General features: G+C 48.6%; 2 protein-coding genes across 2 annotated transcripts; both read right to left on the bottom strand.

Moving 5' to 3' along the window:
* Window positions 1-18,241: 18,241 nt before the first annotated feature.
* LOC109732000 (uncharacterized) lies at window positions 18,242-18,751 on the bottom strand. The gene has a single exon (XM_020291181.1). The coding sequence runs from the start codon at window positions 18,749-18,751 to the stop codon at window positions 18,242-18,244; it is 510 nt and encodes a 169-aa protein (XP_020146770.1).
* A 2,006-nt stretch (window positions 18,752-20,757) lies between these two features.
* Window positions 20,758-22,381, bottom strand: LOC109731985 (zealexin A1 synthase). Its single transcript, XM_020291170.4, has 2 exons — window positions 21,479-22,381; window positions 20,758-21,372 (listed from the first exon to the last, which is right to left on the bottom strand). Exons 1-2 carry the CDS (start codon window positions 22,379-22,381, stop codon window positions 20,758-20,760), a joined length of 1,518 nt encoding a protein of 505 aa, XP_020146759.2.
* Window positions 22,382-26,378: the final 3,997 nt, after the last annotated feature.

The following is a 26,378-nucleotide window of genomic DNA, read 5'->3' as shown; positions in this document are numbered from 1 at the left end:
TATAGTGTTATGTCCATGGCTCACGCTCATGTATTGCGTGAAGATTGAAAAAGTTTGAGAACACCAAAAGTATGAAACAATTGCTTGCCTTGTCATCGGGGTTGTGCATGATTTAAATATTTTGTGTGGTGAAGATAGAGCATAGTCAGACTATATGATTTTGTAGGGATAACTTTCTTTGGCCATGTTATTTTGAGAAGACATAATTGCTTGGTTAGTATGCTTGAAGTATTATAATTTTTATGTCAATATTAAACTTTTATCTTGAATCTTTCGGATCTGAATATTCATACCACAATTAAGAGAATTACATTGAAAATTATGCTAAGTAAGCATTCCACATCAAAAATTCTGTTTTTTATCATTTACCTACTCGAGGACGAGCAGGAATTAAGCTTGGGGATGCTTGATATGTCTCCAACGTATCTATAATTTTTTATTGTTCCATGCTATATTATATTATGTTTTGGATGATTAACGGGCTTTATTATACACTTTCATATTATTTTTGGGACTAACCTATTAACCGGAGGCCCAGCCCGAATTGTTGTTTTTTGCCTATTTCAGTGTTTCACAGAATATCAAACGGAGTCCAAACGGAATGAAACCTTCGGGAACGTGATTTTCGGAACGAACGTGATCCAGAGGACTTGGAGTCTACGTCAAGAAATCAACCAGGAGAGCACGAGGCAGGGGGGCGCGCCCTCCACCCTCCTGGGGCCCATGTTGCTCCACCGACGTACTTCTTCCTCCTATATATACCTACGTACCCCCAAACTATCAGATACGGAGACGAAAACCTAATTCCACCGCTGCAACCTTCTGTACCCGTGAGATCCCATCTTGGGGCCTTTTCCGGCGTCCTGCCGAAAGGGGCATTGATCACGGAGGGCTTCTACATCAACACCATAGCCTCTCCGATGATGTGTGAATAGTTTACCTCAGACCTTCGGGTCCATAGTTATTAGCTAGATGGCTTCTTCTCTCTCTTTGGATCTGAATACAAAGTTCTCCTCGATTCTCTTGGAGATCTATTTGATGTAATCTTCTTTTGCGGTGTGTTTGTCGAGATCCGATGAATTCTGGGTTTATGATCAAGATTATCTATGAACAATATTTGAATCTTCTCTGAATTCTTCTATGTTGGTTATCTTTGCAAGTCTTTTCGAATTATCAGTTTGGTTTGGCCTACTAGATTGATCTTTCTTACAATGGAAGAAGTGCTTAGCTTTGGGTTCAATCTTGCGGTGCTCGATCCCAGTGACAGTAGGGGAAACAACACGTATTGTATTGTTGCCATCGAGGATAAAAAGATGGGGGTTTATATCATATTTCATGAGTTTATCCCTCTAGATCATGTCATCTTGCTTAAAGCGTTACTCCGTTCTTATGAACTTAATACTCTAGATGCATGCTGGATAGCGGTCGATGTGTGGAGTAATAGTAGTAGATGCAGGCAGGAGTCGGTCTACTTGTCACGGACGTGATGCCTATATACATGATCATACCTAGATATTCTCATAACTATGCTCAATTCTATCAATTGCTCGATAGTAATTTGTTCACCCACCGTAATACTTATGCTATCTTGAGAGAAGCCACTAGTGAAACCTATGGCCCCCGGGTCTATTCTCTATCATATTAATCTACCATTATTTCTATTACCGTTTACTTTTGCTTTCTTTACTTTTAGTCTTTATCATAAAAATACCAAAAATATTATCTTATCATCTCTATCAGATCTCACTTTTGCAAGTGGCCGTGAAGGGATCGACAGCCCCTTTATCGCGTTGGTTGCAAGGTTCTTATTTGTTTGTGTAGGTGCAAGGGACTTGAGTGTGGCCTCCTACTGGATTGATACCTTGGCTCTCAAAAACTGAGGGAAATACTTACGCTACTCTGCTGCATCACTCTTTCCTCTTCAAGGGAAAACCAACGCAGTGCTCACAAGGTAGCAGACCTCTAGATGAGAATAGCCAAATGATAATGTGTAGTAAATGTCGATGATGAAAATGCTAGTGCTATATAGTTTCCATGTCATTGATGTCGATGATGATGCATTCTGAATATAGAGGAGGGCTTGGTGTTCTTGTTTGTAATGTGCCTCCGAGTGGCCCATGTTTTGCCAGAATGTTGATTCGTTTCCGTCCCGGCAAATTTCAGGCGCTCGATACGTCCTGTCTTTAGCAAAAGTCATGCCGAAATTTTTCATGAATTTTAGCATGACTTGTGCTACAATGTAGGGCATATCGAGTGCTTGTGATTTGCCAGAATGGGAATTCAATGATATTTCGGCAAAACTTAGTGCATATTTTCTAGTCATTGCTCGATATATTGAACGGGTTGACTTTAGGTCTATTTCGGCTCGTGTGTCTTTCAGTGAGCGAGAGTGTCCACCATATATATATTTGAGAGAGGTAGAATTCCGACTGTTGTCGTGGGGGTCGCTTCTCCTTCTTCTCTTTGTGCTAGACCTTTGTTACGCACTAGGGGAAGTAGGAGTAGCGACCATCATCGACGGTCGAAATGGTGAGGGAGTGTCCACCATATATGAGAGAAGAAGAATGCCGACTGTTGTCATGGGGGTCGCTTCTCTTTCTTTTCCTTGTGCTAGATATTTGTAATGCACTAGGGAGAGAAGGAGTAGCGACCATCACCGACAATCGCAATATCAGAGAGGGAGTGCCCACCATATACGTGAGATGAGAGTTTAGGAAGGAAGACTCGACAGACCTAAATTCAACCCGTTACATATTGAGTAGTAGTGATCTGTGTGTTGAGTATCCTGGTAGTTGCCTTCGATTGATTTTCTTTTAATGTTTCAAATATGAACATAGGAAATGTCTGACGACGAAAAGGAATTCGGTATGTGCTAATACCGCAAAGATGAGCGCGGCCTGTGCGACAGGCCTCACCTAGTTGGTGGTAGGCGCTTCAGCATGAAGCTGGAGGAGACCTTCGAAGTGAAGAAAATATGCCCTAGAGGCAATAAAGTTGTTATTTTATATTTCCTTATATCATGATAAATGTTTATTATTCATGCTAGAATGGTATTAACCGAGAACTTGATACATGTGTGAATAAATAGACTAAACACTGTGTCCCTAGTAAGTCTCTACTAGACTAGCTCGTTTATAAACGATGGTTAAGTTTCCTAACCATAGACATGTGTTGTCATTTGATGAACGGGATCACATCATTAGGAGAATGATGTGATGGACAAGACCCATCCGTTAGCTTAGCATAATGATTGTTAAGTTTTATTGCTATTGCTTTCCTCATGACTTATACATATTCCTTTGACTATGAGATTATGCAACTCCCGAACGCCGGAGGAATACCTTGTGTGCTATCAAATGTCACAACGTAACTAGGTGATTATAAAGATGCTCTACAGGTATCTCTGAAGGTGTTTGTTGGGTTGGCATAAATCGAGATTAGGATTTGTCACTCCGAGTATCGGAGAGGTATCTCTGGGCCCTCTCGGTAATGCACATCATGATAAGCCTTGCAAGCAATGTGACTAATGACTTAGTTACGGGATGATGCATTACGGAACAAGTAAAGAGACTTGTCGGTAACAAGATTTAACTAGGTATGAAGATACCGAAGATCGAATCTGGGGCAAGTAACATACCGATGACAAAGGGAATGACGTATGTTGTCATTACGGTTTGACCGATAAAGATCTTCATAGAATATGTAGGAACCAATATAGGCATCCAGGTTCCGCTGTTGGTTATTGATCGGAGATGTGTCTCGGTCATGTCTACATAGTTCTTGAACCCATAGGGTCTGCACGCTTAACGTTCGATGACGATTTGTATTATGGGTTATGTGTTTTGGTGACCGAAGATTGTTCGGAGTCCCGAATAAGATCACGGACATGACGAGGAGTCTCGAAATGGTCGAGAGGTAAAGATTGATATATTTGATGATAGTATTCAGACACCGGAAGGGTTCCGAGGGGTACCGGGTACATATCGGAGTTCCGGGGGGTTACCGGAACCCCCCGGGGAAAGTTATGGGCCCTATGGGCCATAAGAGAGAGGCGCACCAGCCCACATAGGGGTGGCGCCCCCCTCCATGGAAGGAGGCCGAATTGGAGTAGGGGAGGGTGCGGCGCCCCCTTTCCTTCGCCTCCTCCTACTCCTTCCTCCTTTCCCCCTCCATGAGAAGGAATAGAGGGGGGTCGAATCCTACTAGGACTTTGAGTCCTAGTAGAACTCCCCTCTCCTTGGGGCGCCCCTAGGGCTGCCTTCCTCCCTCTCCATCCTTTATATACGTGGGCAGGGCACCCCTTGGAGACACACCAATTGTTCCAAGCCGTGTGCGGCGTCTCTGTCCACGGTTTACTCCCGCAGTCATATTCGCGTAGTGCTTAGGTGAAGCCCTGCACGGATCACATCACCAACACCGTCACCACGCCATCGTGCTGACGGAACTCTCCCTCGACCCTCTGCTGGATCAAGAGTTCGAGGGACGTCATCGAGCTGAACGTGTGTGAATAGTTTACCTCAACACCATAGCCTCTCCGATGATGTGTGAATAGTTTACCTCAGACCTTCGGGTCCGTAGTTATTAGCTAGATGGCTTCTTCTCTCTCTTTGGATCTGAATACAAAGTTCTCCTCGATTCTCTTGGAGATCTATTTGATGTAATCTTCTTTTGCGGTGTGTTTGTCGAGATCCGATGAATTGTGGGTTTATGATCAAGATTATCTATGAACAATATTTGAATCTTCTCTGAATTCTTTTATGTATGATTGGTTATCTTTGCAAGTCTTTTCGAATTATCAGTTTGGTTTGGCCTACTAGATTGATCTTTCTTGCAATGGGAGAAGTGCTTAGCTTTGGGTTCAATCTTGCAGTGCTTGATCCCAGTGACAGTAGGGGAAACAACACGTATTGTATTGTTGCCATCGAGGATAAAAAGATGGGGGTTTATATCATATTGCATGAGTTTATCCCTCTAGATCATGTCATCTTGCTTAAAGCGTTACTCCGTTCTTATGAACTTAATATTCTAGATGCATGCTGGATAGCGGTCGATGTGTGGAGTAATAGTAGTAGATGCAGGCAGGAGTCGGTCTACTTGTCACGGACGTGATGCCTATATACATGATCATACCTAGATATTCTCATAACTATGCTCAATTCTATCAATTGCTCGACAGTAATTTGTTCACCCACCGTAATACTTATGCTATCTTGAGAGAAGCCACTAGTGAAACCTATGGCCCCCGGGTCTATTCTCTATCATATTAATCTACCGTTATTTCTATTACCGTTTACTTTTGCTTTCTTTACTTTTAGTCTTTATCATAAAAATACCAAAAATATTATCTTATCATCTCTATCAGATCTCACTTTTGCAAGTTGCCGTGAAGGGATTGAGAACCCCTTTATTGCGTTGGTTGCAAGGTTCTTATTTGTTTGTGTAGGTGCAAGGGACTTGAGTGTGGCCTCCTACTGGATTGATACCTTGGTTCTCAAAAACTGAGGGAAATACTTACGCCACTTTGCTACATCACCCTTTCCTCTTCAAGGGAAAACCAACGCAGTGCTCAAGAGGTAGCAGACCTCTAGATGAGAATAGCCAAATGATAATGTGTAGTAAATGTCGATGATGAAAATGCTAGTGCTATATAGTTTCCATGTCATTGATGTCGATGATGATGCATTCTGAATATAGAGGAGGGCTTGGTGTTCTTGTTTGTAATGTGCCTCCGAGTGGCCCATGTTTTGCCAGAATGTTGATTCGTTTCTGTCCCTGCAAATTTCAGGTGCTCGATACGTCCTGTCTTTAGCAAAAGTCATGCCAAAAATTTTCATGAATTTTAGCATGACTTGTGCTACAATGTAGGGCATATCGAGTGCTTGTGATTTGCCAGAACGGGAATTCAATGATATTTCGGCAAAACTTAGTGCATATTTTCTAGTCATTGCTCGATATATTGAACGGGTTGACTTTAGGTCTATTTCAGCTCGTGTGTCTTTCAGTGAGCGAGAGTGTCCACCATATATATATTTGAGAGAGGTAGAATGCCGACTGTTGTCGTGGGGGTCGCTTCTCCTTCTTCTCTTTGTGCTAGACCTTTGTTACGCACTAGGGGAAGTAGGAGTAGCGACCATCATCGACGGTCGAAATGGTGAGGGAGTGTCCACCATATATGAGAGAAGAAGAATACCGACTGTTGTCATGGGGGTCGCTTCTCTTTCTTTTCCTTGTGCTAGATATTTGTAATGCACTAGGGAAAGGAGTAGCGACCATCACCGACGATCGCAATATCAGAGAGGGAGTGCCCACCATATACGTGAGATGAGAGTTTAGGAAGGAAGACTCGACAGACCTAAATTCAACCCGTTACATATTGAGTAGTAGTGATCTGTGTGTTGAGTTTCCTGGTAGTTGCCTTCGATCGATTTTCTTTGAATGTTTCAAATATGAACATAGGAAATGTCTGACGACGAAAAGGAATTCGGTATGTGCTAATACCGCAAAGATGAGCGCGGCCTGTGCGACAGGCCTCACCTAGTTGGTGGTAGGCGCTTCAGCATGAAGCTGGAGGAGACCTTCGAAGTGAAGAAAATATGCCCTAGAGGCAATAAAGTTGTTATTTTATATTTCCTTATATCATGATAAATGTTTATTATTCATGCTAGAATGGTATTAACCGAGAACTTGATACATGTGTGAATACATAGACAAAACACTGTGTCCCTAGTAAGTCTCTACTAGACTAGCTCGTTTATAAACGATGGTTAAGTTTCCTAACCATAGACATGTGTTGTCATTTGATGAACGGGATCACATCATTAGGAGAATGATGTGATGGACAAGACCCATCCGTTAGCTTAGCATAATGATTGTTAAGTTTTATTGCTATTGCTTTCTTCATGACTTATACATATTCCTTTGACTATGAGATTATGCAACTCCCGAACGCCGGAGGAATACCTTGTGTGCTATCAAATGTCACAACGTAACTAGGTGATTATAAAGATGCTCTACAGGTATCTCTGAAGGTGTTTGTTGGGTTGGCATAAATCAAGATTAGGATTTGTCACTCCGAGTATCGGAGAGGTATCTCTGGGCCCTCTCGGTAATGCACATCATGATAAGCCTTGCAAGCAATGTGACTAATGACTTAGTTACGGGATGATGCATTACGGAACAAGTAAAGAGACTTGTCGGTAACAAGATTTAACTAGGTATGAAGATACCGAAGATTGAATCTCGGGCAAGTAACATACCGATGACAAAGGGAATGACGTATGTTGTCATTACGGTTTGACCGATAAAGAGCTTCATAGAATATGTAGGAACCAATATAGGCATCCAGGTTCCGCTGTTGGTTATTGATCGGAGATGTGTCTCGGTCATGTCTACATAGTTCTTGAACCCATAGGGTCTGCACGCTTAACGTTCGATGACGATTTGTATTATGGGTTATGTGTTTTGGTGACCGAAGACTGTTCGGAGTCCCGGATAAGATCACGGACATGACGAGGAGTCTCGAAATGGTCGAGAGGTAAAGATTGATATATTTGATGATAGTATTCAGACACCGGAAGGGTTCCGAGGGGTACCGGGTACATATCGGAGTTCCGGGGGGTTACCGGAACCCCCCGGGGAAAGTTATGAGCCCTATGGGCCATAAGAGAGAGGCGCACCAGCCCACATAGGGGTGGCGGCCCCCTCCATGGAAGGAGGCCGAATTGGAGTAGGGGAGGGCGCGGCGCCCCCTTTCCTTCGCCTCCTCCTACTCCTTCCTCCTTTCCACCTCCATGAGAAGGAATAGAGGGGGGCCGAATCCTACTAGGACTTTGAGTCCTAGTAGAACTCCCCTCTCCTTGGCGCGCCCCTAGGGCTGCCTCCCTCCCTCTCCCTCCTTTATATACGTGGGCAGGGCACCCCTTGGAGACACACCAATTGTTCCAAGCCGTGTGCGGCGTCTCTGTCCACGGTTTACTCCTGCAGTCATATTCGCGTAGTGCTTAGGTGAAGCCCTGCATGGATCACATCACCATCACCGTCACCACGCCATCGTGCTGACGGAACTCTCCCTCGACCCTCTGCTGGATCAAGAGTGCGAGGGACGTCATCGAGCTGAACGTGTGCTGAACTCGGAGGTGCCGTACGTTCGGTACTAGATCGGTTGGATCGTGAAGACGTTCGACTACATCAACCGCGTTAACCTAACGCTTCTGCTTTTGGTCTATAAGGGTACGTGGACACACTCTCCCCCTCTCGTTGCTATGCGTCTCCTAGATAGATCTTGCGTGATCGTAGGAAATTTTTTGGAATTGCATGCTACGTTCCCCAACACGAAGTGGATACAGTAAGTTAGAACGACAAGTCTTTTTTCGTAATTAAGCATGACTTTTGCTTCAACTTATAATTTTATTTTTTTACTATTCTACTAGCGTATCCCCTGCCATGCAAGAATTTATGTTTTGGATAAGATTGGTTTCAATACTATGAAAAGTATGGAGGTAAAGAGAGTTCACTTGAGGACCGAGCATGGTTATACTTTTGCGGCAAAATTATACAATGCAGACACCTACACCTATTTTGAATGCAAAAATTAGAGAGCACTATGCAAGGATTATGTATTTGAGCCTGATATGCTTATCACCTTTGATATTTGTCCGGAAGATGATATTGAAGGTAATATCGACATTTGGGTCGATGTGCAGACGCCTCCAGTTCTACCATTATGTGAGTTTCTCAACCATATTTATGTCTTGGATATTGTTTATTTAAAAATAGTTGACAACTAATTTCTATTGACAACTTATTTCCATTCAATCAAACATATCCGGCGCTTGGTAGACAACACCTACTGCTATCCCGGGGCTGAACTAAACTGCGAGGAGATAAGTCATTATGTTTCATGGCTTGAGGATCTTGATACCGTAAGACAGATTATTTTCCGGGACTTCGAAATATTAGTACTCAAAACGTGCGACCACTAGTATGCATATTGAACTACGGTCACATCTATTTAGGAAGGATGGTAAAACAATTACTATTTGTCCTCAGTGCATCTTTTGCATACATTAGTTTTTAACGTAAACTTCATTGCTAAGTATGTTACTATGATGTTCTCCAACAAGGATTGCCGATGATAGTTGTGCCTCATTGGATCGAGTCTAAAGGTCGCATGAGAATGGTTAGCTTACGTCCAAGACATCCTACATTACACATGAGTGCATTCAAGATTTCTGGAAGCGAGCAAGTCTTAATAGTCAAAGACTGAAGCAAAATTGTGAAGGATCGCAGCAGAGAAGTACTTGGAGGTAGCAATCAGAAGCGCGGCCCACAATTAGGATACAGGTTCATCTGCATTCTCCAATATGATGAAGCAGGAGTGCTACACATGTTCTATGCTATTTTACCTGAGAGAGAGCAGCAGGAGTGATTAGCTAGCTAGAATGAGTTTGAAGATGATGATGTGCTACACTATGACTATGACGATTAAATAGATAGTGTTGGTGGTAATGCCTATGATGGTTATTATTAGCTAGTGTTGGTGGTGATTAGATAGATACACTATGACTATGATGATTAAATAGTGTTGGTGGTAATGATTATGATGATTATTAGCTAGTGTTGTTGGTGATGATATGATGCAAGAGTTTTTATATTAATATGATGATGATATTGATCATGATTATCATTATGATTTGTTATTATGATCATGATTAATTATTATATCATTGATGGAAGTAACGCGGATTAGATTCATTTGGATGGATCATCCAAATGAATCTAATCCATGTTTCTTCCTCATAATGATATATTAATGGACATAATGATATAATAACCTCTTAATTGGTACTGTATCAAAATTTGTATAACGGCGTATAAATACAAAAAAAATGAAAAACAGAATAGTGGTAGCGCGGGTCACGAAAAACGCTACTACTAGTTAGATTATCAGTAGCGCTTGTATGGAAAGCGTTACAGCTAAGTAGCTATAACAGTAGCGCGGGCAGGAACGCACTACTGCTAAGTGTTAGCTGTAGCGCCGTATCAGTAGCGCGGTACCCTACGCTACTGATAGCCCTCAAACCCGCGCTACTGATAGGCTTTTCCCTAGTAGTGTAACAATAAAATAATATTTACAAAATGGTATTATTTTCAAATTAGATGAACATTTTCAAAAAGGCGTGGATGTTTTTTTAAATTACAGCAACATTTCTAAAACAGGTGAACACTTTTTAATTACATGAACGTCTACTTAAAATGTGAGAACACTTTACCAATTACATAAAAAATCATAATTTTACGAATATTTTTAAATAAACATTACACCTTTTGGATAAACACTAAAATTTCCCTTATCATGAGACAGTTTATATATGATTGAATGAATACTGTATTAGGATTTTTGCAAGAATAAAACGAAGTAAATACTCTCTTTATTTATTAGAAGAAGGAAGAAAATACTCTACTTGTTTTTTTAGGAACAATACTCTACCTGTTAATGGGGCGCACCATGCAGGCCTATTTATGCTTGTTCAGGCGAGCGAGAAACATGATGGGCCTATGCTTATCTCGATGAATATGGCAGTGAGGTAACAAACAGGTGCACGATGCCAAATTCAGAACCCGGATGCGTACTGGGTCTTGAGACACTTGTCGTTACATCCTCACCAGAGAAACCCTAACCATTCTTTTTTTTTTTACCGGAACTACAGGAGCTCTGCTTTTCATTATAGGAGGGGGAACAACTGTACAAGACTGTAACGAGAGTACAGCCAGAGAGAGTAGATTAGGAAGAAGAAAGAAAAACAAGCAGCCACGCTGCCGAAACAATAACGACTACTCCCAGGCCTTCATTAGGAGGCTGATCTCGTCTCTAACAAGCATGAGGACCGTGGAGCTTGTGCTACACTTTGCCTGGAAAATCCTGTTGTTTCTCTCAAGCCACAGATGCCAAGCAATGTATACAGCCGCAGTACAGTTATCCATCTCTTTTCCTTTCTTCTTCAGGGCTCTAACCTTGCGCCACCACGACAGAATAGAAGATGCACTCGATGCAGCCTGGGCGGCTAGGGGAAAAGAAGCACTGGCTCTGAACCACACCTCTTTAGCGAATGGGCATTCAAGGATCAGGTGTTTGGCAGTTTCCAGGGTTTGATCACAGCCCGAACAAGCATCGTTATGATCCCACCGCCTCGCAAGCAACCTGTCAGCAGTCCAGAGTCTGTTCTGCAAAAGTGTCCAGACAAAGAATTTGATTTTTCGCTCAGCTTTGATGTTCCAAACGCTGTGAAGATGTGGCTGTGGTATCCTAGTGAGGAACTGCACAAGGTATGCCGATTTAGCCGAGTATTCCCATTCGGCGAGAAGTTCCAGGAGATTGTGTCCGGTCTTGGCAATAGTACAGTTTCCTGCAATCTCCACCATAGATCAATGAACGAATCCATAAGGATGGCAGAGTTGATATTCCTTAGCCCTCGCATCCAAGACCCATTGTGCAGGGCCTCGCGGACTGTTAGCTGCTTCGATCTGGCTAGATTATACAGCCCAGGCGCTAATTCCTTTGGTGCGTTTCCTCCTAGCCACCTATGGGACCAGAATTTGGCCGTCAAGCCATCCCCTAGGGAGATCGAGGTGCAGGCCGCGAAAAGATTTAGGTCAGCCATCTCACACGGGACAGGAGTTCCTTTCCATGGCCTATCCAGGTTGTCCCATTCAAACCATGGCCATCTGAGACGGAGGGCTCTACCGAAAGCCTGGATATCCTTAATGCCTAGACCTCCCACATTCTTTGGGGCACGGATCCTCTTCCAGTTTACAAGGCACTTGCCACCGTGGGCCTCTTCGTCAGCATTCCAGAGGAAGTTCCTTCTCAGTTTGTCAAACTTCCTAGTGAACCAACCACTTGGGGTGAAGGATGTAAGAAAAAAGGTGATCGTCGCCGATATGACTGAATTGATCAGGTCCAGACGGCCAGTCCGGTTCAGTAGTTTCCCCTTCCAAATGCTCATCCTCCCAGCCCCTTTGCCAAGGAAAGGTTGCAGATCAATTCTCCTTAATCTTCTGAAGGAGAGGGGAAGCCCCAGATATTTGCAGGGGAAGGAACCAACAGATCCCTCGAAATCCGGGAGCATGCTCTGTAATTCCACCTGGTGGCAGCGGATAGGGTATGCAACACATTTTGCAGGGTTGATTTTTAGACCAGAGATGTTGCCAAAAGCCTCAAGAATACTGAGAGTGGCCATGATCTGCAAATGGTTTGGGGATACAAAAATAGCAGCATCGTCCGCATATAAACTTGCTCTCATTCTGACAACATTCTGAGGAATTGGTTCAAGTAGGCCTCTGGCCGTAGCCGCATCTAACATACGCAGCGGTGGGTCCATGGCCAGAATAAACAGCATTGGGGACAGAGGATCTCCCTGCCGCAAGCCCTTCAAGTGGGTAAACGCCGGTCCAGGGCAACCATTCAGCAGAATCCGTGATGAGGAGGATGCAAGAAGCTGGCAAATGATATCTCTCCATCGTTGTCCAAAACCATAGGCCTTCATGACATCAATCAGATACGGCCAATGAACGGAGTCAAAAGCCTTGGCAAAATCAAGCTTCAGGAAAACCAGAGGAATGTTCTTCTTGTATGCATTCTTTATGGTGTTCTGGACGTAGAGGAAGTTGTCTTGTATAGACCTTCCCTGAATGAACGCACTTTGAGTGCAGGAGATCAGCTTCTGTAACTCAGGGCCCAATCGGTTTGCCAGAAGTTTGCAAAAAATCTTTGCAAAACTATGAATTAGACTCACAGGTCTGAAATCAGAGGCACATCTAGCAGCTGTAGATTTTGGAAGCAAAACAATGTGGGCTGAATTGAGCAATCTCCAGTTGCCCCCCCTAAGGCAAAATAATTGATGAACAGCTGCAACCAAATCGTCCTTTATGAGGCTCCAGAACCTCTTGAAGAATTTTCCAATGAAACCATCCGGCCCCGGTGCTTTCTCATCATGCAAATCAAAAACTGCACCCTTGATCTCGTCTTCCGTGAAAGGCAACTCGAGGTGCTGCAGGTCCGCCGTTGGGTGCTGCAGCTGTGCCCAATTAATTGTCAATCTTCCAGAGTCTCTTGTCCCCATCAAGGATTTGAAGTGGTTCAGGAGAATTTCTTCCTTCAGTTTGTGATCAGTGACAGCGCCATTTTGGCTTTGAAGGCTGGGAATGTGGTTTTTCCTCCTACGCCCATTTGCTCGGAGGTGGAAGAGCTTTGAGCTCGCATCGCTAGCTTTGATCTTGGTGATCCTTGAGCGCTGGCGCCAAGCGATCCGCCCCATGGCTGCTATACCGAGCAGTCTGGCCTTGAGCTTTCGACGAAGGCTCCATTCAGCTTCCGAGAGCTCACGCTCTTCCATTGCCAAATCCAGGTTGAAAATAACCTCATTTTCTACGTTGAAGGCCAGGTTGGAAGCAGATTTTATCTTTTTCTCCCATCTTTTCAGAGCCAGAGCAGTGCGGGCAAGCTTAGCGTGCAGTCGTCTCACTGGTTCTGCCGATGCTAGAGGCTTATTCCAGCTCAGAGAGACCACTTCATCGATGTCCTGCAACTTCAACCAGTAAGCTTCAAATCTGAACCCTTTAAACACCTTGACATCCATCTTCTTGAGCAACAACGGGGAGTGGTCCGAGACAGCAGACGATGCGAGAGAGAGCTGGTATTGGGGGTATCTCAGCTCCCAGTCATTGGATATGAGCATACGATCTATCCTCGTAAGAGTTGTGCCTGCTCTTTCATTGGACCAAGTGAATTTCTTCCCACACAGCGGCAAGTCTCTCATTTCCAGCAAATCAATGGTATTTCTGAATTGACCCATCAGTCTAAAGTTAACATTGGTGTTGCTTTTTTCTTCAGCCTTACAAATTAGGTTGAAATCACCTAACACAAGCCACTCTTTCAACACAAGTGGTTTCAAAGCAGCAAGCTCAGTGAGGAACCGGAGCTTGTCAGGCGTGTTCTGGGGGCCATAAACAGCAGTGATACTCCAAGAAGCATTGTTAGATTTGTCCGTTATCGTAGCTGTAATAGAGAACTCATCAGGGATTGACAGCAACGGCTCAACTGAGAAATCATCAGAACAAGCAATCAAAATCCCCCCTCTGGAGCCAGCCGCTGGCTTGTACACAAAGTTGTCAGAAAATCTGGCACCAACGGATTCAGCAACCAAAATTATGTCCATCATCTCCAATTTTGTCTCTTGCAGGCAGACAATGTTACACTTCAGATCAGCAATCAGTTTAGCAACTGTCCTTCGCTTAGCCGGGTTGTGCAGACCACGAACATTCCAGTTGAAAAGGTTTAGATCCATAAGAACCTAGTTGCATCCAGCCGCCATCTAGCAGCTGAGGGGGAGGCCCTGAACAACAGCATGAAGGCCCAAAGCAAGTGACCTAACAGCAAGCCCCTCCATGACAATCTGAACTTGAGAACAAACAGAGACGCACATCTGTGACAAAGCGTCAAAAGCCCTCGAGGATAGGAATACGAAGAGAGCCAACTAAGTCTTGAAACAAACTAAAAACGAAATAACTGACAAGGGACCAGCAGGGGTTGGCATCCCAATAGCGCCAGCTGACCAGACCGACCAAATGGCTGAAGGAAACTAAACATGGATAACTAAAGCAACATCAGATGCATCAACAGGCCGTAGTGGTTAGGCCGCCACCATCCTTCCCGCAGCAGTCATCTTGGGAACCTTCTTCTTGCTCTTGCCCACATCTGTTGCCTCCACCAGGGCAGAGACGGCGTCGATGAAGTGTTGAGGTAGTTCCTCCTTGTACAGCTCCTTATACCTCTTGAGTGCATCAGGAGAGGGGGGGGGCCTCACTGGAGACGATCCCCTCCTTCCGCATCAGAACCAGCCGGGCCTTGTCCATGGCGCTCAGAACCCGCGACGGCTTGGCCGCCAGCCTGCCGCTGCTCCTATGAGGGAAGGCATCCTTGGCCTTGTTCGTTGGGGGTGGTGGGGTGGGAGCCATCGGTGCCGGCGGCTGCGAGGAGATGATCAGTGGCGGCGGCAGCTCGGCAACATCATTGGTGGATAAGGCGTTGAGGAAGGAAGAGATCTGGTCCAGGACGATATTTGGCTCGGCATCCTTGCTTGTGGGCTGGGAGGCTTCTTCAATTGGGCTCAGTCCAGCGTGCTTGCCGGCAGAGGCGGGAGGGAGGCCCGGCCTGATTTCTGTTGGAGGCCGCTTTGAGAGGCCCGTTTCTTGCTCGAGAGGCCCAGCGCACGGCTCGGCGGTCAGGACAAACGGCTCAGGGAGGGGGGGTATGGCATCTCCTTGGCATATTCCTGCCATGCAACCATGCAGACGGTCCGTCGCCTGCTGGTCAGCGCTTGCTGCAAGGGAGCCAGCAGCAGAGCCAGTGGCAGAGGCCCTCCTCCCCAAACTAAGGAGGGAAGGGCAACTGGCCATCTGTCCCTCAACGGCTGGCGACTCATCAGTTGCCAAACCATCATCCGCCGACAGACGCCCCATCCCCTCCCCGTCATCCAATGGCAGGACAGGAACATCGGCTGAGCACGCGAACGGGTCCACACCGCCTGACGGCGCTGCAATGAACTCGGCATCAATGAGCGAGGGAGGGGAGTGCGTCGCCAAGGCATCCTTGCAACCGCCGCCGCCGCCGGCAGCAACCCGCCGGCCATCTCCGAACACCCCGGCAGCACCCGCGCTGCCGCGTCCTTCCTGTGAGGGACCAGCATGCCCTGGCCCCTGGCCATACTGTCGTCTCCTATAGCCCTGGCTGGGAGGGTTTCTTCTCGCTCCGGCTCCTCTACCGCCAGCTCCGTCGTCACCTCCATCGCTTTGCTCGGGAAAGCGAAGACTAGAATGCGCCGATGCTCTGGCAGGCGGTGGTGGGAAGTCCCCATCCTCATAGTGCAGGTACCACCGATAGCCCCATCTTGCCGGCCAGGGAGGCGTGGAGGAGATCTCAGACGGCATGCCGCTGATGTCGCTGCTGAAGCTTTGTCCGCTGTCCGAGCTCGAATCAGGTGGGTATCGAAAATCCACCACCCTGTCCAGATGGATGAGAACAGGATGGCCGAGCAGGCCAACCTGTCCCCAACGTTCCGGCGCATCTTCGAATATCCCCAGCTCCGGGAACTGCATCTCCGGAGAGCCCCGCTCCCTTGGTTCTTCCAATTGCAGCACACCTCTCGTCTTGAACTTCTGGACATCATCTGTCCACACCCAAAGGCGCAGACAACCCGTCTCCTCCTCCGACCGCACCTCCTGGTCAATCCCATCAATGATCATAGAAGGATCAAAGAGGTTTCTGACCGAATCCACATCCCAAGCATGCTCACGGACGCCCTCCAAGCAAATCCTGGCCTTAAAGAGCAACTTGGAAGGAGTGGCTCTGCGGAAACGAGTCCAAGGAGAGAGCACGAACGACACCCTTCCAATGGTGAGCGGCCCTTGGATGGCAATGGCGGCGTCGCGGACACGCGCATCGTCGAAGATGAGCAGGTACTCTCCCAACACCCGCAAGGAGACCTTGATGTTGTCACTGTGGATGCGAAAGCGCTGTGCCATCGCATGCTTGACGGCGGGCAGGTCGATGGAGGGGTGGAAGCCGACAATGACCGCCACGACGCCACACCTGGAGAGACGTCGTTCCGCTTCCGCCATTGATGCGGATCTGCGCGCTGAAGCCACCACCGTGCCGCGCCTCACCTCCACGTCAGCCGTCGGGGCATCCATGGGAGCACGAACAGCACAGGGTGGTGGAGTGCCTGGTGGAGGAGGAGGGAGCGGCGGGGATTGCAGCGTCGGGGGGCAGGGACTCGCCGGATTTCGAGCCGAGCACCGCCTAGCTTTGTGACCAGAGAGACCACACAGGAGGCACTTGGGAAGATTTGAGCAAGTAGCAATCTTGTGGTTGGGCTCAAAACACTTGAAGCACTTGCTCCAGGCCTTCTTGCGCAGAAGCTCGCTGAAAGGAGAGGGCTTGGAATGGGCGGAGCGCGGTGGGGGACGCTTGTAGAAAGGAGGCCCTCGCCATCAATGCGGGTGGCGGGGCCAGAGCCAGGTCGAGGAGGAACGCAGATCATTGATTGACGGCGCGGCCTAGCGGTCGTCCCCGCCTGCACCCCCATGCCCTGCGGTGGCATTGAAGGCTCCAGAGCACGCGGGGGGCAGAGGAGGGCGTCCAAGCAGGTGGCTGCCCATCCATCGCCAAGCAGGGCGCAGATCTGGGAACGGCAGCGGACGAGGGGCGCATTGCGGGCGTTGAGGAGGCGCCGGCCATGCAGGGAGAGGGGGCCGGAAGGTGGAGGAGGGGGCCCCCGTGCGCCGCCGAGGAGGCGACGCCTGAGGGAGAAGAAGAGGAGGAGAGGCTAGCCGCGAGATGCATGGCAAATAAGATCACTGCGGTTTACACCTTCGACACCCTAACCATTCTTCAAGCCAGACACTTGAGCGGCCGCCGGCGGCGGGTGCCGAGGATGCGCGGCGCCAAAGTGGCTAAACCACCCTCGAGAAAGTTTCGTGGCGTCTATGAAAGACAGCCCGGCCGGTGGGTGGCCGACTTCCGGAGCCATCGCCTCAACATCCGCCGATGGATCGGCACCTTCCCTTCCGAGGCGGAGGCCAAAGCGGCCTACGATGACTTCGTGACGCGCTTCTCCTTAAGCGGCTACGTTCACGTTGCGATTGTGACGGCGTCGCCGGCAGACTTGAGTCGCAACGGCCACAAGATCGATCTTGTATCAGATGAATCGAATCAGTCGGAGATGAGATTGAAGCAAGATGCGGGGGCGGAGGCGGCGCCGTGCATGCCTTCTTTGACATCGCCGGCGTCGCCGCCACTGCCGGCGGCGGTCATGCCGCATGAGGCGCTCCCGTACGCGGATGAGCGGCAGATGGGCGAGCCATTCGTGGCGGAGGATCTCGCCAGCAACGATCTCATTGCCGCGGCTGATCTCGCCAACCTGCCTTTGCCGTCCTTGGATGACAAACTGGACTTCAGTTCAGGTGATTGGTCGCTCGCTAGTTCCGGATTACAGTGAGAAAATAAAATACAATGTAGTCGATGGATCCGACTTCAGTTCAGAATGTAGTAATTTATATCTTCTCAATGATAGTACAGCTTCTGTGTTAATCTATCTTTATTACAATATGGATCAAGCAGTAGAATTCAATCTCGATTTGGTGTAGTAGACATAATCGCAATCAATTGACCAATGTAATGAGATCAGCCCAGCGGTGACAAGGCGCCAGGGCACTCGAAGGTGACCTCGCAGCCCTCGACCGGCGTGAGCTTGATGACGTGCCACACCGCGGTCATGAACACCGGGAGGCGCGCCGACGCCTGGCAGATGCACGAGTTGTCGATGGCCATCAGCCGCCGGCAGCAGGCCGTGTCACGCGGGTCCATCTCGCTGTTGGCGGCGCTGTGGCGGTGCCGCTGTCGACGCCGGTGCCGCCCCTCGTGTTCTCCCCCTTCTTCGTCGTCACCGTCGTCGTCGTCGTCCCGGGACCGAAGCTCGTAGTCCTTGCTGCCGGGTGTCGTCGACGTGGAGGTTTCGTTGAGTAGCTGCCGGGGCACGTAGGGGGGCCTCGACCCCGGGAAGGTCCTCAGGCTGCACGCCTCGTTTGCGAGGCTGATCTGCGACCGGCAGTAGGCCTGGCCATCCGCGAACCGATGCGTCGTGGTCAGGAGAGTGAAGAGTAGCAGCAGAGCTAGTCCTACGGTTTTCTCCATGCCGGAGACCACAGCTAACTTTGGAGGTGAGTATGGTCGTCCCTGTCTTGGTTTTTGCTGCTGTGTTTCGGTTTTGGGTAAGGTTGGATGAGCAAGTAGCGATCAGGCTACTTAAGTAGCTTATGATTCCACCATGAAGATCTTTAAACAATGATGTTGAATTTAGATTTACCTTTCCTTCTTTCTCAAGAACTCATATGCTGACAGAAGTTGTGACTGTTTGATTAACATGACATGCACGGTATATCTAGTGATAATCTGTGTGTGTTTAGAGTTTAGTCCCCATAAACAGTACGTATTCTTGCACCTGAGGTGCGACGAACAATATTTTTCTTTCCATAATGACATGCTACATTTGTCGATATATCATAATTTTCATACATGCTAGTAATAACTATGACAGGCTTGGATCTATGATCTTTATGTGCATCTTGTTAATCCTTACCTTAGGTTGTTGGCTAGCTAGCTAGGCAGACGAGAAGATGGGTAGTTGCGTTGAAACAAAGAGGGGCAGTTATGAGATCAACAGCTGGTAGTCAGGTTGAGATTAATCAAGTTAATCGATTCACATAATCACAGGATCTTTGTATGGATCTTGTTGATCTTCCAACTGGATCTTTATATGCATCTTGTTGATCCTCCAACAATTGTTGGCCAAGACGGGTAGCTATACAAAACTTGGATCAAAAGTAGGTGTAGCTAGGTCGGGACTGGTTAAGCGACTGTTTATTAACAAAATATTATTATTCATTAGCTTAGTATCCCACAATTCCACTTTGGCTGCAGCTTTGTATTTAAGCTTTTGACAGAATTATAACCCATTCGGTGAAACGATTCTCCTTTGTATGATCCATTACAGTTACAGGTGACTAGAAAGGAGCCGGACACTCATGTAAGTATTTCTTTTTCAGCGTGGTTTGAATGCCAAATCTCTAGTTGTAAGGCGGACACACCAAAAGTAGCTGACAGTACGGCAGATTGAACACGCAAAGCACATGATGTATGGTCAATAAAACCTCTGTGTACATATTGGAAAGTACTCCTACCTATAGAATGAGCAAAAAACCTGAATGAATGCGTTAGGCATGTTGAGGTATTGCAAGTTGTTCTAAATCATGAAGAACACCATCTTCATGAGGTGTATGCACTGGCTAAGGAAGTAATTGTAGATCATCTGATTGCTTTCTTTCAACATCGTTGGATAAGAGATCTACCAAGCTAAACTGAGTTGGAACTGCCAAGGGCGGCAATTTTTTTTTTCTCTCAGATATGCATGAGTGGGCGTATTATATATTAAAGAAGAAGGGGTAAAGATACCCATCTGCGATTGGTAACATGGCAGCCCACCATCTACCGTCCGCAAGATACATTCATGAAGAACTACTCCTGACTAGCCTTGAGTTTCATACATTCATGAAGAACTGTCAAGGGCGGCAATTTGTTTGCTTCTGGAAATCCAGAAGCAGCACGGTCCAGATATCCTTTTTCTGTCTGAGACTCATCTTGATGATACAAGAGGGGAAAGGTTATGTGTGAAGTTAAGTTATAGCAGCATGTTTGTTTTATGTAGAGATGTGTGAAGTGGTGGTTTGATAATGTTTGGTAGAAGCAACGTGAAGTTGCATTTAATTTTTTTGCATACCAGTTATGTTGATGTGGTAGTGCAAGGAGAATTACCTTGTCATGACGCAGGGATATATGGCGAACTGGTGTGGCGCAACAAACACTGTACATGGAGGAGAATTTGGGATTTTCATACGCAGGGATGCTGATTCAGGACATGAATGAAATCCTTTACTCAACGTAAAAAGGAAGGTGTGGTACCAAGACCTCTTTCTGACCTGGGAAAAATAAATTTTTGACACGCAAGTGCATATATAAACCCTAGAGCCAAAAGCAATATCTGAATGAAAGATATATTTTACCGATCTCAACAGCCAAATAAGATTTATTACACCTCTTGGAACATAGACACGTAAACCGACATGGTTACTTGGACTAGCAGGCTAAGGCTCAAAAGCAATAGCTTCCAACAAGAGCTTAGTCTTCCGTCGCGTCGTCATACCATAGGCCTCGGTCATATCAAGCTTATTTCCATTTCCGTCACCAGGAAACCTCCAGTTGAAGTGATAGAGAAGGCTCGCGAGAGCAATCTCGATGTTTGACACACCAAACATCATACCGGGGCACATCCTCCGGCCCACACCACCTGGGAGGAATCTGAAGTCCGTCCCACCATAGTCCACCATCTCGCTCTCAAACCTCTCAGGCTTGAACTCTTCGGCGTCGGTCCAGCTCTTCTCGTCCCTACCGATCGCCCACACGTTCGCGAACACGGTGGTGCCCGGAGGCACGTCGAAGCCCATGATCTTGCGCTGTTCCGTGCACAACCTGGGGATGAGCAACGGCACCGGAGGGTGCAACCTGAAGGTCTCCTTGATGACCATCTGGAGGTAGTGGAGCCGGCCGTCGATGTCGGCCTCCGCCACCTTGGTTTTGCCTTGGAGCACCCGCCGCACTTCAGATTGCGCGATGGCCATTATCCGTGGGTTTCTGATAAGCTCTGGCATGGCCCAGATCGTCGTTGTCGCCGTGGTTTCCGACCCCGCGGAAAAAACGTCCTGGTGATAAAAACTGCAACAGTTTATACTCTGCAGATGCGGTGCAAGAGATGATGCATGGTAGCTAGAGGTCTTGACTGGTGGTGACTGGTGAGTGGTGACTTACGAACAAGACGCCGCTGACATTTTCGTTTGTGAGGGCGATGCCACCCATCCCACCGTCTCTCTGGAACCGTAGCAGAGTGGTGAGGATGTCCTCCCTCTCATGGCCGGCGCTGGCTTCCTCGCTCCCCATCGCCATCTTGTGCTCATGGACCATGGCGTCCATGATGGACTGGATCCTCCCGTGCACCTCCCACGTCGCCCTAGGGGACCGGCTGCCGAGCACCCGCGCCAGCCGCGACGTCGGGAACAGGTCGGTCAAGTTGAACCCGGACATGAGGTCGATCGCCCTATCCAGCTCCTTGAGGTACAGCGCCCTCTGCTGGCACCGGTCGCCGACGGAAACCCTCATGATGACGTCGTTCATCATGACCTTCACTCTCTCGCCGACATCGACGAGGGCGCCAGCGTCAGCGACGGACCGCACGAGCCTCGCCGCCTCCTCCTCCCGGACAGGGCGGAACGAGCGGACGCGCCTCGGGCTGAGCAGCTCCACGGTGCAGAGCTTCCGGACGGCCTTCCAGTGCCGGCTGTCGTGGCGCGCGAAGGAGATGTTCTGGCCGCCGTTGGTGAAGACGTCCGCGGGGGTGTACACGGGCCGGTTCGCGAAGGCGGCGTCGTGGACCTTCATCAGCTGCCTGGCCGCCTCAGCGGAGGAGAGCACGAGCGTCGGGACGTGGCCGAGGCGGAGGAGCATCACGGGGCCGTGCCGCCGGGAGAGACTGCGCATGGCCTGGTGCGGCAGGGCGCCGAGCAGGAAGTGCATGTGGCCGACCACCGGCAGGGCCCATGGGCCCGGAGGCAGGTTCGGCCGGCTACCAGAGGCTGACCTGAGCTTGAGGAGTACGGTGACGACAAGGACGCAGAGGAAAGTGTAGCTCACGAGCTGGATGGGTGTTGTTTCCATTGGAAGGTGCTCAAGATTCAAGATGCAAATCGCAATGCACCTAGTATATATATTGGACGACAGCAAGTAAACAATATTTTGATGGGGCTGCTACGCATCGGCCGGCGGATAAAAAATCCGCCGCCTCGCGAGCGCCCGTGATCATACTACACAAGGCATCAACTAACAGAAGGTCCAGACTTACAAGACGGCGGCGCGCGGTCGTACCAGATCCATAGCCCAAGCAATAGAGATGTAACTTTTTATTTATTAATAGCACTTTTTACTAAACGAGAGTACATGTTGGGCAGCTAAAATGATGTACTTCCTCTGTTTTTTTGGTCTGGATATAAAATCAGCCTAAAGTCTAACTTCGCAAAGTTTGACCAAATATATAAGAAAAATATCAACTATATCATTAGATGCATCACAAAGTTAATCTTCATACTATATAATAATGTTGATATTTCAAAGATAAATTTGGTCATACTTTACCTAATTTAACTTCGAACAAGTTTTATACGCAGAGTAAAGTAAGACGGATGGAGTAACACATAGCAATGTCAACTTTCATGCATATGATGCTTTTCTTTAGTGGTAACTTTCATGACGCCAGTACTGTGCATTCATCATCAGATTAGGTTCACAACTGTTTTTAAACGATAAAGGAAATGGGTTATAAATTATGGTTATGGTTAGGTTGCATCGCATCTAAAGCATGTTCCTGGAAGTACGAGGATTCTTATGAATAGTGACGATGGAGTGTGACGTTCTATATATGTACACGTAACAAAAACAACTTCAATGATGATAATGTTACATATTTGCCACACTCAGAGCTGGCTAATAAGCAAACTTGTCCCATGTAAGCATACGTAATGATGCATTATTTGTGTGTGCATTCAGTTTGTTTGAGCCGGCTGCAGATTACTTAGTTGACAAATTTGCATCCTTTTTATCTTGGCCAGTACTAGGCGCCGGTCGCCGTGCAGCCGCCCGATGCACGTGTCTTGGACCACAGAATTGCCTCGCGCAAGTTCCTTCTCTTCTCGCGAGTGACGCCAGTCGCGCATGTCCCCTGCTTGCTAGTTGTTCCCCCCGCGGCCTCCCGCCTCTGGCTCCATGGCGCCGGTCGTCGGCTCGCAGTCACCGCTCGTCGGCGCAGCTCGCCGGACCCCCTTGCCGGCTCTATGGTCGCATCGCTCATGCCCCGCGTGTGTCTGCCCCCATGTAGCAAAACACGCAGTCGGTTCCAGCAAAAAAGGCTGCAGGTTGAAACATCCTCGCTAGTTCGTTGCTCCAACCGTAGCCGTCACCATGGCCAATCCCAGCAAAATTGGGTGCCGATTCCAGCAAAATTGTGTGCCGGTTCTAGCTTTGCCAATTTCGTTGCTCCCCTGGCGCATCTTGCGCGAGGGAAGGAAAGCGGCCGCCATGGCCGTGCTATTGAAGAAGCCAGTTCCTGCAGAATAATTTGCTGCTCCCAGCAAAATACTTCGTTGGTTCCAGCAAAAAGATGAATCCAACAGAAAAACAAAAAGAAAGGCTGGTAACAAAAATCAAATACGGTAGCAGCAAAAACAAAGGGCGGTGGTAGCAAAAATTTGAAACTCGTTTTAGCAAAATCAAAGACGGGCAGTAGCAAAAATCAGAAGGATGGTTGTAGCAAAATCATATATGGTAGCAGCAAAAAAGCCAAAAACACCCCCAATTACAAATCCTTGCAAAAAAATTCACTAATTCCAGCAAAACAAAATCCTAGTTGTAGCAAAAATTGACGCTAATAGTAGCTCTCGCCGAATCCGGTTGAAGCACCGCTCTTCGTCGGTGGTAGCACTCCGCCTCGCCGGTTCCAGCATGCCCCCGCACCTCGGCACGCCGGTCCTAGCTCTAGGCACAGCGCGGTTGTGGCACTCCGGCACCTCCGTTGTCGCCCCGCATCACACCTCGCCCTCGTGTCTCCCTTGGCTCCGGCCAGCTTTCGTCGGGACCCCCGGCAGCCGCAGCACCAGATTCGACAGCAAAACCACCGCCCAAAAAACACAGCACCTCCCTCCCCCCGGAGTCCTCGCAGCAGCAGCTGCCTCCTCTCGATTTACAGCAGCGATTAGTGGCCATTGTGCGCAACGATGGCTGTGATTTGTGAGGAAGATAGGGAAAGTTGCGGCGTCTTGGTCAAATCGATAAGAGAAAGGGGAACGGCGACACGTGATGAGGTATGTGGCGAGAGAAGAGCACCCATGGACCCAGTACATGTGCGCGAGCGACCGGCGGAACAGGTAGCCGGTCGACCGGCTGCAAACGTTTTCCTTTTATCTTTATAACACCACCCCCATGTCTCGACAGGTATGGATCGAGCAGGCCTAGCACAAGCTTCAGAGCGCATTGCACAGACCAGGCCCACGAAGAGTAAAGGACCATGACCCATGATGCGGCATGACATTTCTAGGGTTTTACGATCGGGTTACATGCAACATGGCGCTATATATCGCGGGCTAAGCTTGTCTAAACTCAATGCCATCTGACGGAAGGGCACGGCGCAGGCAGTACGATCGGTCCATCGTCGCCTTCCGCCGCCATGGAAGATCGTCCAACAAAGAAAGCACGGCATCAGACCGGCGCCTACCCTGCTCAAGGTTCACCTGCCCAGGAAACAATTGCCGCACATGAGGAACCTAATTCGCAGGAGGATCACGACGACCCCGACTGCATCAGTGCGCTACCTGACGAAAATCCTGGTAGTCATCCTCTCCCGGTTGCCGATCCGACAGGCTGCTAGCACGAGCTGCCTCGCACGTAGATGGAGCAACCTATGGAAGAACGTCACCCACGTCGACCTCCACGCCCATACCGTCAGCGTCAGCGTTGGCACACTAGACGGCCAAGACCGCGAGGCACAGGCAGCCGAGTTCATACAGAAGGTGGACTCGATCCTGGCCGCTCGTGCCGGTGTCGGCATGAGAGTCCTCGAGACATTCTCGGTCTGGTCTTCCCACCTGACCCGCGCCCACGCCGCCGCGGTGGACGGTTGGTGGGCCGTGCTCGCGGAGAGCGCCACCCGAGTAGAGCGCTTCGTGCTGCGGACCGCCAGGAAGTCAACCCGGGAAGCCATGGGGGGCGGCCACGTCGAGCCGTACGAGTTCCAGCTGGACAGCCTCGCCGCCGTGGGCTCACGGCTGAGAGAGGTGAGGCTCCAGAACTGCGGCCTGAGGCACTTGGTAGCCAACCCCTCCCCCTTCTCCTCGCTTGCTGTTGTCAAGCTGGAGTTCGTCCCCGCCACCGACCGGCAACTCCAGAGCCTGCTCGACGGGTGCGGCACTGCGGCTCTCTGCGGGACCTTCTCATCCTGTGCTGCCACCGGATCACCGGGCTGCGCGTGGCGCACCCGCGGCTCCGGAAACTGCAGGTGGACTGCTGCAGAGACCTCGAGAGCATGCGAATTCATGCGCCGCTGCTTCGCCGGCTCCGCTACGTCGGCCATCTGATCGCCATGGAGTACGCCCATGCGCCGCTGCTCTGGAAGCTGCAGCTCATCTTGCTGCGGCAGGGCGACTCCCCGCTTGACTGCCTCGGCGACGCGCCTCGCCTCCCGAGGCTCAGGACTCTATCCCTGCAGTTCCCCTCGCCTCTCGTGCCTACTCATCAGCTGCGGCGGCGGCACGGCAGATTCGCCCGTCTGCGCACCCTCAGGCTCTTCCTCCACAATTATTCTTGGAGCCACGACATTGTTTCAGTGGCTTATCTCCTTCAGGCCGCACCTTTTGTCCAAACCCTAGAGCTTGAGGTATCCTCTTTGTTGAAGCTTTGCAGCTAATTATTTAAATATGGAGTAATTTGTTACCAAGAAAGCAAGCGTCATTGCCTGCATACATGCCGCCATGCAGGGTTGGGGACTTCCGGAGTATCTGATACTACCTCAGTTATAGTTTATTGGGCTCCTTTGTATTTTGTGTAAAATTTTGACCATATGTACAACGAACAAAATTGTTAATGCATGTCGACAAAAAATAAGCCATTA

This window comes from Aegilops tauschii, chromosome 7, assembly GCF_002575655.3.
Source record: "Aegilops tauschii subsp. strangulata cultivar AL8/78 chromosome 7, Aet v6.0, whole genome shotgun sequence".
In the NCBI taxonomy this organism is placed as follows: domain Eukaryota; kingdom Viridiplantae; phylum Streptophyta; class Magnoliopsida; order Poales; family Poaceae; genus Aegilops; species Aegilops tauschii.
This window is presented reverse-complemented; position numbering and strand designations above follow the sequence as displayed.

Excerpts from the sequence above, each read along its gene's own strand:
- LOC109732000 (XM_020291181.1), bottom strand. The coding sequence starts at position 18,751 with ATGGAGAAAACCGTAGGACTAGCTCTGCTGCTACTCTTCACTCTCCTG.
- LOC109731985 (XM_020291170.4), bottom strand. The coding sequence starts at position 22,381 with ATGGAAACAACACCCATCCAGCTCGTGAGCTACACTTTCCTCTGCGTC. Across the intron at positions 21,373-21,478 it reads ATGTCAGCGGCGTCTTGTTC|GACGTTTTTTCCGCGGGGTC; the intron begins GTAAGTCACCAC and ends TTTTATCACCAG.